Source organism: Cariama cristata, unplaced genomic scaffold (assembly GCF_000690535.1).
Source record: "Cariama cristata isolate BGI_N322 unplaced genomic scaffold, ASM69053v1 scaffold36356, whole genome shotgun sequence".
Classification (NCBI taxonomy): domain Eukaryota; kingdom Metazoa; phylum Chordata; class Aves; order Cariamiformes; family Cariamidae; genus Cariama; species Cariama cristata.
The window spans coordinates 57,780-70,532 of record NW_009621048.1 but is presented as its reverse complement, the minus strand read 5'-3'; the positions used below and the strand labels follow the sequence as shown (position 1 = coordinate 70,532).

General features: G+C 41.8%; 1 protein-coding gene across 1 annotated transcript; it reads right to left on the bottom strand.

The window, feature by feature from the left end:
* Positions 1 to 1,832: 1,832 nt before the first annotated feature.
* Positions 1,833 to 11,343, bottom strand: LRRC34 (leucine rich repeat containing 34). Its single transcript, XM_009701821.1, has 10 exons — positions 11,228 to 11,343; positions 10,196 to 10,320; positions 9,973 to 10,037; positions 9,109 to 9,192; positions 7,339 to 7,467; positions 5,861 to 5,956; positions 4,141 to 4,295; positions 3,875 to 4,030; positions 2,325 to 2,451; positions 1,833 to 2,036 (listed from the first exon to the last, which is right to left on the bottom strand). Exons 1-10 carry the CDS (start codon positions 11,341 to 11,343, stop codon positions 1,833 to 1,835), a joined length of 1,257 nt encoding a protein of 418 aa, XP_009700123.1.
* Positions 11,344 to 12,753: the final 1,410 nt, after the last annotated feature.

Here is a 12,753-nt window from a genome sequence, read left to right as displayed (position 1 = left end):
GCCTCGTGCAGGTGTGTAGAACAAACATACCTGACCTGTGGGCTTACCTCTAAGTCCCTTTATGCTAAATGCTTTTTGGAGCAACAGAGCCTGACTAATTTGTGTTTGGGGGTGGGAGTAATGGAAAAAAAAACCCAAACAACAAAAAACCTCCACGTACAACAGCTATCCATACCACTGTGGTCACTTCAGCTTGGTAAGAGGTATCCATCCATCTCCCTGTTTCTATATGACCACTGTGATAATACAGAATCAGAACATCAGCAGTTACACCACTGCTTCCTAGGTATTATTGTTGAAGTCACTTTCTTACCTTTTTCCTCTCATACTTCAATTTTGTAGGTCTTTTGCCTGCATGCGCATACATTTGCAGATTCTGTTACTTTATACTAATTTTTAACAGGCACATGTAGACATGCAGAAGATGGCACTAGCAAAAGCCTCTCAGCAAACCTCTGCTGTCCTATTGGGTGACTTTTTCTGTTGAGGAGCATAGATTAGTCACTTCTACAGGTACGAACAGAGTGGGTGGAAAAAGGAAACGATCTGACTGATTCCCAAGCTTTTAAGAAGCTCGTATCCAAACAATTAAACGATTTTTAACTACCATTATATGCATATGTTGTCTTATTCATGTGTAGGAGTTGCCACATGACTATAATGATGGAAATCTTTTTAAACAGTTTTCAAGAGACAGGAAGAAATAACACCAAGTTTGGTGATGTTTTTCATTTGTAGTAGAAGAAAAAAGTACATGCTGCAGATTAATCAAAATACTATTTATATCCCAGTAAACTCGGTTCACTAGCGGTAAAGTTCTAGCATCTAGTGACTTAACGCTTAAGTTCCTTTAACTTAGTTTAAAAAAAAAAAGTCACTCCCAGAAAAAGATCAGAAGCATGCAATTACTAAGTAAAAGGAGAGCGTATACAGAGCACAGTAACAACAAATGGATTTAGCCAAACCTCTTGGCTTCAGCACGAATCTCGTTCTACAGCATCTCTGATTTGCTGTGGAGCAAATCTGCTGCCCAGCGGCAGTCCCAGGTGTAAGTTTTTGTCAGTTTGATCTGCTGGGCTGCGCTCCAGAGACACAATAACATTACCTGTGGGCTCTCCCTGCTACACGGAAACCGGACTGCAGAAACCGCAGCCCAGGAAGGGCAACGGCAGCTCTTCCTCTGCAGCAGCCCTGCAGAAAAGGACCCTGTGATCGTGATGCTCCATCCGTAGGCTCTGCTGCTGCTGCTCTGATCCAGCCCCTGTATCTTTTTGAAATAAGCATTTGATAAAAATCCTGATCTGAGAAGGTCTCCTAGATAGAGCAGAGAAGTTCAGCTGCTAGGAGTTCAATTCATGTGCCTGCACCACTGCTGCAGTCTAAACTCTTCACATGCCTCTGGCCAGAGACTCTTTTTCTCCCCATTACTGCTAAGAATACCTAGTGTCACTCTTAGTGCACTGTGCCATGGTGAAAATGTTTTCCTCTTGGCATATTATCACACTAAATTAATCTATCACCCAGGAACCCTGGGACTACAGCTGATCATGGTAAGGCAAAGGAAATACTGTGCAATACAAACGACTGCAGTAAAATCAATGCATTTTCATCTGTATAGGCTTTTAATAGCTTGGGCATTTTTAGCAAGAAATTTTAAGGTCACTGGTTCGGTATTTTATCTCTAATGCCACTTCAGGTGTTTTTAGATTCCTTCTGGACTAAAGACCTCAAAGAAACAACATGCAGCAAGTTTGATATTGATATAGTCTATTTTACTAGAAACCAGATAGGAAAAGCTCAAGCATGTGGACTGCATCGAGCTGCTGCCTCGCTCACAAGTATTCTGAAACCCCTGCAATTGCCAGGCTGGCATTAGCGTCTTTGTTCATCACCTCCCCACAACTTGGTGTCCAGTAGTAATGCTTCTTAAGGCCATGGGAGAGCTCTGCAAGGTGAATGTGCCCATCCGCTTCATATGGTCCCACGTCAGTACAAGTAGGTTTCAAGCGGCCTGACTGAATTAATTCTGAAAATGCCTGAAATGAGTAAGAGCAAGAATCTGACATAAAATATTCCACTTTGACTGCAGTGTAGGCTCTAGAAGATAACACAGAAAGGAGAGTATTTGATCGTGTCACTATGCTGCTGTTCAGTGAGTCTCACTACAGCACCACCACCATATTATAATTATTTAAAAAAAACCCACATAGTAAATCTGGTATCTTGTTCATTAATTGCTGTAGTTTTTCCACTGATTGTAAAAACATTTAAAAAAAAAATAATCAAAACAACCCTCTTAAAAGAGTTCAGGAGCAAACACTTACCATACAGGTGGTTTCATCAAATTTGTTCCCCCAAATGTAAATATAGGAAAGTTCCACATTTGTTTTCATTGCATCCGAAAGAGCTAAAAGTCCTTTGCCACTTATATTGTTGCGTACTACTGACAACCTAATAAACAGAGAAAATTGTTATGCAAATATGTGCCAAACCCCTGAATTCCTATCTCTTAGTTAAAACTGAGAGTTTAACTATGATTTATCCTTCTTTTGTATTTTATTATTATATGTATATTGAAATTTTATATTTGTTATTAATAATGTAATTATTTAATTGTATCAAGTCCAGCCCTACTATAAAATCTTTTTCAGGTTGCTAAAGGCAGTTTGAACTACAGACTTGTGCTGTTTCTCAAGGCATTTCCATGACTCCTCCAGCCAGGTTGTTCATGATTTAGTTCTTCGGTGTCAGTGACTTACTGCATGGTGGCCAGGTCTCATCTCTAGTCTGCTTTGAAGCCCAAGCCTTGGCATTTATCCAGGCTAAGCTTTGATCTTTGTGGAGTGGCAGTTATTTTTATATTAGTGGACCTGGAAGGCTTTCAGAGGCACCTAGCAGCCGCCACCTCCTCAGTCTGCTACTTAAAACTAATGGCTTCAGGTAACACCTTTGATCAGCTTTTACATCCTGCCGGCGCACGGTTTAATGCGGGCTCGAAAATACACCCTGATGGAGAGATTACAGCTCTTTTGGGTTCACCCGGAAGCTAACTTAAACAGAGGATTTTTCTTAAGTGTTAAAGATCAGAATCAACAAATACACTGCCTTATCCCTGCATGTAATCTGATTTATCTTAAAATTCTGAAGATGTACAGCTCTTGGTTTGTTTTCATTTGTGTGCCGCAGGGACCTACGCTTTAAAGATGGAAAAGGAACTAACGAGATCTAATTGCCTTCCCCGCCTCCTTAGAATGGCTGTAAAAGCTGTGAATCACATGTGAGATGAACCACTACAAAACCGATCTAAGCATCAACCCAAAAAACCCTGAAATAGAAGAACAAGTGTGTGTCAGGCCACACAGCAACGGATAGAAGATGAAAAAAAGGAAGTACGAGGGTAAGGGGATAAAATGAGTTGTGAGTAGGCCTGGCAGTGTGGGAAGGGACTGAATGGCATGTCTTGGCCTCGTGTTTTACTCCTTTAGCTCATGCAAAGCTACAGGGGACTTCATTCCGTTACCAAACACAGGCCTCCTGTGCTGTCTGAAATGCATTAGCGTGTCCTGCCTGCTCTCCAGCTGCAGGGCTCTGAGAGGAGCTGTGGCCCACAGGCCAGCACCCAGGATGTCTCACAGGCCTTTGGGCATCTCACGTGGCAGGAGACGGCAAAGCTTAGGCAAAGAAATCCCACCCAATCTGTCACTTGTGTTCTTCCCCCACCCCCAAGAAGGAAAAATGGACCCAAAAGTTTGGAACTTCCTGACTTTTCTATTTTGATTAGTATCAAAGCACATAGCTTTGATGTCAGTTCAGCCACTGCAAAGTCCAAGTTTCTTACACCCGCAGTGTCTGGGGAAATTACGTAAATACTAACGCTTGAAGAGTCTTGTTGTACAAAGCCAAGGCTTCGCTCAGGTAGATGGCTCCATCATCTTCTATTTGGTTTGCATTAAGATCTAGGATTGCCAGGGTTTTGTTCCGTTTCAGTAGTTCTCCCAAAAATTTTACACCATCATGGGTTATTTTATTACTGAAAGAGAGATGCATGCATTTTTTTTTTTAAAAGGTGCTAAGAAAATGAGTTTCTAATGTTAGCCAGGGCTATGTCACTCAGTAACTTACCAGCTAAGATCAACTTACCAGCTAAGATCAAGGTATCTCAGGCTGGAGTTTTCATACAATGCCTCACACAGTCGCTCTACACCAAAGTTTTTCATTTCATGCTTGCACAAGTGTAGTTCCACAAGAGAAGAGTTATTTTTCAACATCAGAGCTACATGAACTGTGGTCTCTTCCTAAAGACACGCACTCAGTTTTATTAAGCTGTACTTTAGGTCTCCCTTCAGTAAAAGGGAGACACACAGCTAACAGCAAGATTTGGTCATCAGTAGTGTTCTATTTTGTATACTGTATTAAAAATAGCCAGGAAATAATATATTGTGGTAACACTGAAAATAAAAAAAATGAAACATACCAGAAAGCTATTTGCGGATTTACAGTATTATGTGCATCCCTGCAAATATCAGAAGCATCAATGTTTGAATCATTATGCCTAATCAGTTTTCCTCCCAGTCATTGCTCTTAAAAAACGGAATGTTTTGGGTCAGTCTTCATTAACATTAAAAGTATTTTGCTATGATGCGGATCTATTATTTTGTAAAAGGAAACAGGATTGCTATGGGAAAAAAATGTCCTGCCACTGTAAGACAAAGTAAGTTCATTTTGAAGTTGTCATGTTTAGTTAAGAAAATAACTGAGTGAATACTGAGAGTCAAAAATAAGGGAACAACCCAGAGGCCTCAGAAAATGGTAAGAGTTGAAAGTGAGAACAATGGCAAATGCAGTCTCCCACAGATACAGACCAGGCCCTTACTGGCCTATATTTTCAATAGCAGTAGTTTAAATTGACTTCTAAAATTGGGTTTAGGCAGATCAAGCCCTGTCTTAGTAGAAAAGAAACAACTAAAGTCTGTTTAAACTGTTAAAGTCACCCTTGGGAATTTAGGAAGATCTGGCCTTCGTGACAGTTTAATTTCGTCATCCTGCCATCAGGAAAATCCTGTACCTATCGCAGATGCCTGACAACTGCTGCCCGTCTGTTGAAACCACCACAGCAACCAGCTCTACAGCCCAGGGTTCAGCAGCCCCAGCCAGGCCCAGAAGCGACATGCCTGCAAGCAGAAGCCCCACAGCTCTGTAGGCATCCAGGGGCCTGTGGTGCTGCCCACAGCAAACGCTGCCTTGCAGATTCTCTTTTCAGTGCTCGATTGTTTTGCAGGGTTTGCATCTTTGTTTTGGCTAACAAATGCATCATAGGTTTTACATTGATGAGGTTCATTCACTTGTTAAATTTATGCTTCAAGTTCACATAGTGAAACAACAAAACCACACAGCGCAGTGAATATGGCATACTGTTGAAGTGTGCCTTTCTTCTTTAGGCTGCGGGCATCGCACTGCTCAGATAAACAGCTGTCTTTTGTTCTTCCTCTCATTTCCTGCTAAACAGCATTTCTCCCTCCATTTGCTGAATGGACATATAAAACTCTCCATGCTGTAACAGCAGAAGGAATACTTGGTTCTCCAACACCAAGACCTCTCCATTAGCCCATTATTTAACAAATGCATATGTACCAAGAAAGAAACTTTTTTAAAATTAAGCTTCTAGCTAAACAGGGGCAGTCTGTGACTGCACAAAACATGGCATAGAAAGAGAAAACGAGTATTTCTGCAACCATTTAATTCACTTTGTAAGGAAACCCGGAGAGCTGTGTAGTTCAGATGTCTATAAAGACATCCGTACTGACTTTACTTATGCTTCTCTCTTTGGCTGAGCTGACACTACTACAGTCTGCTTACATACCTCTTGGCTGTATAGTAAAGGACGATTTAGGTTTATTGCTTTGACTGATTTGTTCTGAGTCAGGGCTGTTGCTATTGCTATTAGACACTGCGTACCCTGGAAATGAAAATAAATAAACTCTTTAGAGAAACCTGTTTAATGTATAGATCAAGCTATCAAATTACCATGACTTCTTAAAATTGATTGTCAGAAGATCAAAAATATCAAATGGACTCAAATTGGAAATACTTTTATTTCTGCCTCCATGCACTCTGGAAAGACGCAGCAGTAGGCAAGTGCTTATAGACGCATAATGTGTTTTCTGATAATACCAATGCCAACTCCCTATGGAATAATAGAGTGGAATTAGACTAAGAAGTACAAATGACTAGGAAGTTTGGTAACTCGGAAAATAAAAAGCAAGAATAATGCATGTCAATGATACGTGTCCATTTAATTGATCCTGTATTTTGGTTTTCCTGATTCATGAAGCAAAAATGAGCTTCTGTGTGTTCCCTGAGGTCTTTGGTAAAAGTCTTGGCTAACATTTATCCACTAGGTAAATTCGTACTAAATGTGGTACAGAGAAGTGAGAGTCTAGAATACGGGCCAACTCAGACTTGTTTTATTTCTTTCTAGTTTGCTCACTAATTTCTATTTACTTTACTTTCTAATTAGGCTGGTCTACACCCAAACCAACTCTCTATCAACTCCCTACCAAGCATAAACATAATAAGCCTTCAAATAAATCCCACACTGGCTACTCGTTCCTTGTTTATGCATTCCTAACACCCTTCACACTTTCTGAAAGGTATTCCCCCTTCTAGTTGAGGAGCAAATTCTGTAATTCCAGGAAACAAAGAGAAGTTTTTAAAAACAATCCACAGGCCTTTAGTGGCTAGAGTGGGAAGCACCCTGCTTAGTGCATTGACCCATTCCTACCCTTCTGGCTTCCCCTGTGCACTGTGTTAAGAAGCCTCAGCACCCGACTCTAGGAGGCGGCAGGTTATCTAAGATCAAACTGGGTGCGTTTCTACTGAATTCAGCACTGTTGTGCTTATGTCCTTTATGGATCGAGCTCTAATAGGAGCAACGGACCTACAGGACTGGGTGACTTTCAGGCATTATAGCACTGCACACTTTAGAAGAAAAAGAATCTCAGGGAATAAGAAATCCTTTCTTCAACATGAATTACACAGGACTTAGCATAACAAAAATGAAGAGCAGAAACAAACCTCAGAAAATTTGAAAGCTGAGCACTTGAATTCCCAGGGATATAGTGGCTCTAATATATCATCAGTTATGACTTCACAGGTGTTTCATGCAACATGCCTTTCCAAGTATGCATTGCAGTATTATATGTTGTGTTACCTCCAGCTACCACAAAATGTAAAATCAATGACAACAGATGGCATTTTCCCCTAATTAAGCACTGCAGGACCTTTGTAATACCCTTGAAAGACTTATGTCATTGCTGATAATTTTGTTGGGTTACTCACGATATCACAGTCTCCAAGATCCAACTTCTCTAAGGTTGAGTTAACTTTTAGCATTGAAGCAAAGAACATCCCACCTTTGTTTCCTATTTTGTTTCCAGTCATTCTCATATACGCAAGAGTTTTATTCCTCTAGACAAAATGGGGAAAAAACAAAACAAAACCAAAACAAACAAACAAACAAAACCAAAACAAAAACCAATTACTTTTAAATGGCGTGAAAAACAACACTGTCCTTTTTCCTGTGAATCCTGCTGGTTGTCACATAAAGACAAAACAACCATCCGGAAGAATTGTGTCTAAGCGATAACACTGACTAAGCAGTTGGCTCAGGCTCCCCTCAGTGGAATCAAATGCATGAGAGTATGGAAGCAAAAGTTGAGTATTTAAAAACTTTTGTTTCTCCCAGATTCACAATTTCACAGTCATGAAAATAATCCAGGCAGATATTTCTGGCTAAAGTGGCATCCAAAATGTAAATTATATCAAAAATTATTTAAACCTAGTAAGTATATTTTAAACAAGAATATAATTTGCTTTATTTTTCAGTCTTTTAAATCACATGACCAGTCAAAGTTCAGTGAAGCCCGTCGCCTTCGGTAGGACTACTCAGTGCAGAGATAAACCAGTGTATAAGTCTTTGCAGGACCGGAGACTTCACTGGCAATATAAAATTCTGATCAGAGGTCTAGGAAAGTCAGCATCTTTCCCCCCACCCTCCACAGAATTTCAATGGATATGAAGTAGCTATTCAACTGTTAAAGCCCTAAATGCAATGCAGAGTAGTTTTGTATTTTTAATTCCTCAGTACCACCGTAATCACTCATTACCAGAGATTATGGTTGATTAAGTAAGAGATTACAAAACAAGTATTTCTCTGAGCAGCAGAACTAATGAAGCCTCATTTCATACAGCTTTTATGTCTTCCACATGTCCCCAGTACCCTTTCCCCTGCTGCGGTACCTTGCTACAGCACCTCTCTCCCTCTCCCTCCCTCAATAACACCCCCCTTCTCCCCTGCATCCCCCCCTGCCTGGCTTGGCAGTGGGACCCCACGCAGCTGAGGGGCTGGTGATCACGTTCTGCCACCCACTTGCTCAGCAAACCCAGCAAACGCTGCCATGGGGCTGCACAAATAGCTTTGGGGGTTGCTTGCAAGCCCAGCGTTGTACAATCTATGCTACAACCATAGTGTTTTGGAAGTCTGTCAAATTTAGTTGAAATCAGTTCAGAGTTCAAAGACTATGAAGGAGGAAGAAAGCTCACGTGAGTCTCATTTCACAAACAACAAATCTTATACACAAGCCTCATTTCCTTGGAAAACCACATTAAAAATAACAAATTTGTTTTTATGCTGCTGCTGTAGGGCAAAGTTTTGAAAACATGTCTTAGACATCTTGAATCAAGACAAATATTGACATCAAGGTACAGGCAAATTTAGTACAATTTTTTTAAAAAAAAAAAAGGAAAAAACTAATGGCATTATATATTCTATAGCATAGCATTTCTCACACAGGAAAATCCAGCTGTGACAGTTGTGATAATTAAGTGTTAATGGCAGCACAGTGCAACTTTCTCTTGTGTGAAATCAGATTTCTGAAGTCTGCCTTGGGAAAACAAGCAATCCCTGTGATACAGCAAAATACTGAATGGACTGAAGACAGAGGGCCCTTTCAGCCAGCTCTGATGCTGGCAGGACAGCTAGTACTGTTCATCAAAAGCAAAAATATCAAACTAGATGCCATTGTCTAAATCTCCCAGACAAATACTCACATGGAGTGCTCTTGCTATCAGCTCTGCTCCACTTGTGCCAATCTCATTAAACATCAGGTTAAGGTACCGCAGAGTGGAGTTTTCCTTAGGAACAAACAAAGCAGAAAGCAATGAGACTTTTTTCCAGATCTTGCCTGTATTTTTCAAAAAAGGAGATGCATCATACACGTACTTAAAACCTCTGTCCTTCACTGCATTTCAGGCAGCCCCTGATTTGGAGAAGCAGTTAAAGAATACCAATATACATCAGATGATGAGGGAAAGGCAGAAAAACATGTAGCGTGTAGGTCCTCATGGGGCTTACAGAAACCACCTAGGAATTTGCGTGCTCAGCGTGCCCAAACGAGGCAGGTGGTCAAGCTCAGATGCAGGCCTTCAGGCATTTTGTGAACTTAATGGCACTCCCTGAGCTCTAGGAACATGGGCACCGAGTAGCAGCTCACCACTTTTTGTCTGTGTTCCAGTGCTTACAATGACAAAAAGGCAGCATTAAAGTTTCCTATGTTTAGGCCTACAAAAAGGCTAACAGAGATGATAAAGTATCTAAAACAAAGGCCTTAGCACACTTGACAATACCATTACCTCCTTTGTTGAATTGAGCTGTAAGCATAAAAGCCCCACAATTTATTCCATCATTCTTTCTTCAGGACACCCTAATCAAATGTCCAATGATTTTCTACCAGAAATTTAAAATCTCCTTAGAGAATACGATCTGAGATTCTAGTAGGATGGATTTGGATGTGAAAATCAAAATTAATGGAATTTTGCCAAACCAATGCATTCTTGTCTCCAATACACCACATATAAATATTATCATAGCCAAATAAATTACAAGTCGCTGAAAGACAAACATCACTTTGGCACCTGGAGGAATGTTGCTACGTTCTTTGCTCCAGCATCAGTCAATACATTATACCTAAGATCCAAACCTGAAAAAGATGAAGAATGAAGAATGTGACAAATGCGTACCTACAAATAATTGATCTCTAAACAAAAAGAAATAAAGACGAACTAAGGCTGAAATCAAGACTGCTTATATTTTCTCATATTAGCAGAGCAGTGTCAAGCATATGTGAAAAAAGCTTACCTGTGGCAAATACAGTATTGCGTAAGACAGAGGCAAGAACTTGAAGATCGTCATCTGTAACCCTCTGCACAGGCACTAGATGATTATTTCCAGCTATTTTTAATGTGATCCCTTTTGTCCATCTGCTGTAATATAAAAATGTAAGCACATGGGGAAAAGTAAAGTGACACAGAAAAATTAATTCTCTCTCTAGGTAAGAAGTATATCCATGCTTGCCCTCACTGATGCATTTGCATGCAGTTAGATGCTGTCACAACCTTTGGTAGCACCACGACAGACAAAACAATTCAAGCTGTACCTCAGCACTGTCCTTTTTCATATTCTGAAGACGCTGCACAGCTGCAAGACCACGCTTAGCACACATGCATAAAAAGCAAGAAGCAGCAAGACGAGGGGAAGGCAGATGGAAATAAAGACTATCCTGGAGGTTACCTCATCATCTCCTTTTTACTTGTATCCCTTTCTTTCATTTACTCTGTCCTGCCCTCAGGATCAAAACCTAACACAAACCATTTTCCCTATGCTGTATTTTCTCAGGTTTTCTCTCCAAAGGACAATTAACTTTGACCCCAGGAGCACCCATGAGAGGAAGCCCTACCTAACCACATAATGAGAGGGAGTTTGAGTGGTTAATACCTTGGCAGGATTCAGAGACAGTGCAGGGAAGCATTACCAGCTGGAAGCTAACTGGATGCAGCTGAGGCTTTTTAAACAGGAGAGAGACAAAAGGGAGTTAGGATGACTAGACACTGGGTTTGGCTTCTCTAAGGGACACAAAGGCACCATCCTGTACATTTTTCACTTATTTTGATTTCACTGCTTGTAAAACTGCCCAGAAGGGATATATAGCTGCAAACTTCTGCCAAGATGTTGTCAAGATGAGTCAAACCAGAACTTCAGCAGTAAATGCTAAATATGATTTGTGTTTAAGCCTGAAACTGCATGAACTTTCTCATTGTTTAACTCCTTGTCCTGCTATCTTGTTTAAGGCTTTCAGAAGCATCTGAAACATGCCGTTTGTTATTTCCTTACCTTTTATCATTTTTATCGGCTTCTTGAAGCACACGAGCAATGAAGGGGTTTTCAGGTTGGCCCAAGTTTTGGCAGGCCTGCACATAGTGCTGGTAAAGATCTGGACGAACTGACATGGCCTGCTGGAAAATAAAACAAAGTGTTACTGCATCGTTACGGCAGCCTAGCAACATCACTATGGACCCAAGCGTTGTTGTGCTGGGCTCTGCATAACAATAAAAATAGGCTCGGTCTGAAAAGGGTTACAACTCTTGGTATGCAACACAAGAATAACAGATAGATACAGACAGAAAAGCTCAAGGAAAAAATGTGGATTTGTGGATGTGTTTCTGATCTGCCATCACATAAGATCTGACCTAACAGAGAATTAATACTCATACAAGCAGGTCCTTTTTTGCTATAAATCAGCTGGGTCCCCGAACTCCGCAGGCCTACCTGAGCGATGAACACCTGCACCCTCGCCTCACGGTGCCCAGCCCACGGGCAAGCTGTGCCCTGCAGCCACGTGTCAGGCTGCTCCAAGGTTAATAATGTTTGGTCGTGGAGCCTGTCTCTGAGAAGAGCATCCCGTGCCCTCCGCGGAGAGGGCGCAGGCGAAGGCAGCCAGGCGTGGCCCAGGGCCCTGGCAGGAAGCCCCACCGCCACCCCAGCCCTGTGTGGTGCTGGGCCCTCCCCACGGCGGAGGCCTGGCCGCGTCTGGGGAGGGGAGTTTCAGCAGCTCACCCCCAGAGTATTTACCTAGCAGTCCGCCCATGGTCTCCGAGGAGCTTTTGCAAAAATTTCCGTGGTTACACGGATTAGCAGTTACTTCAAAGTAACAAAGGACCATCCCGGTCCTTTCCACCAAATAAATCCTTCTACCGACTTCACTACTGCCCTTGTAGGCAGGAGGGGGTGGGCTGAGATCACACACTCTCCTGTCCCACAGCACGTGGGGCTCGCTCTCGAGTACTGAACTCGGAGCTGATAAAAAAAGAAAATACCCTCACGCAACTTCTGAATTAGACTGAGAAGCATGGATCTCTGCCTGTGGTGGTCACTGAGTGCTTCTTCCTTGTCCCACTGACACCTGGAAACAGCCCATCTCTGGAAACATGACAACCTCCCAGCGCAGTTATAGCAGCAGAGAAAAGGGCATCGGGTGGGAGATGACCGACAGCTGCCTCCTGACCTCCACCTTCTCTCTTATTGTTCCTTAAATGCTAGCTGAAAGGTTTCTTCTGTCCAGACATCCGAGGTCGGTCAGGTAGTCACCCCTACCCACCTCTCACTCTTTCGCTATCAGCGATAGTTCGAGGGTTATCAAATATCAGAATTACTGGCGTTTCTGTGGCTCAGAAACCACTGAGTGTTACAGAAGAAAGTGCCACCTTTTCAGTAAGATTCTTCCAGTTTTACAATCAGCATAGCTGAAGACAGATCTAGGTCAGTGTTTGTAAATACAGGCCTTCAAGACTCAAGGAGTTTGCTTGTTCCAGCTCCTCTGACTTCACAAGGTCACCCCCTGAATTTGGCTGTTGGAGCGG

Excerpts from the sequence above, each read along its gene's own strand:
- LRRC34 (XM_009701821.1), bottom strand. The coding sequence starts at position 11,343 with ATGTCAGTTCGTCCAGATCTTTACCAGCACTATGTGCAGGCCTGCCAA. Across the intron at positions 10,321-11,227 it reads GCCGATAAAAATGATAAAAG|CAGATGGACAAAAGGGATCA; the intron begins GTAAGGAAATAA and ends TTTATATTACAG. Across the intron at positions 4,296-5,860 it reads CTTTACTATACAGCCAAGAG|GAAGAGACCACAGTTCATGT; the intron begins GTATGTAAGCAG and ends GCGTGTCTTTAG.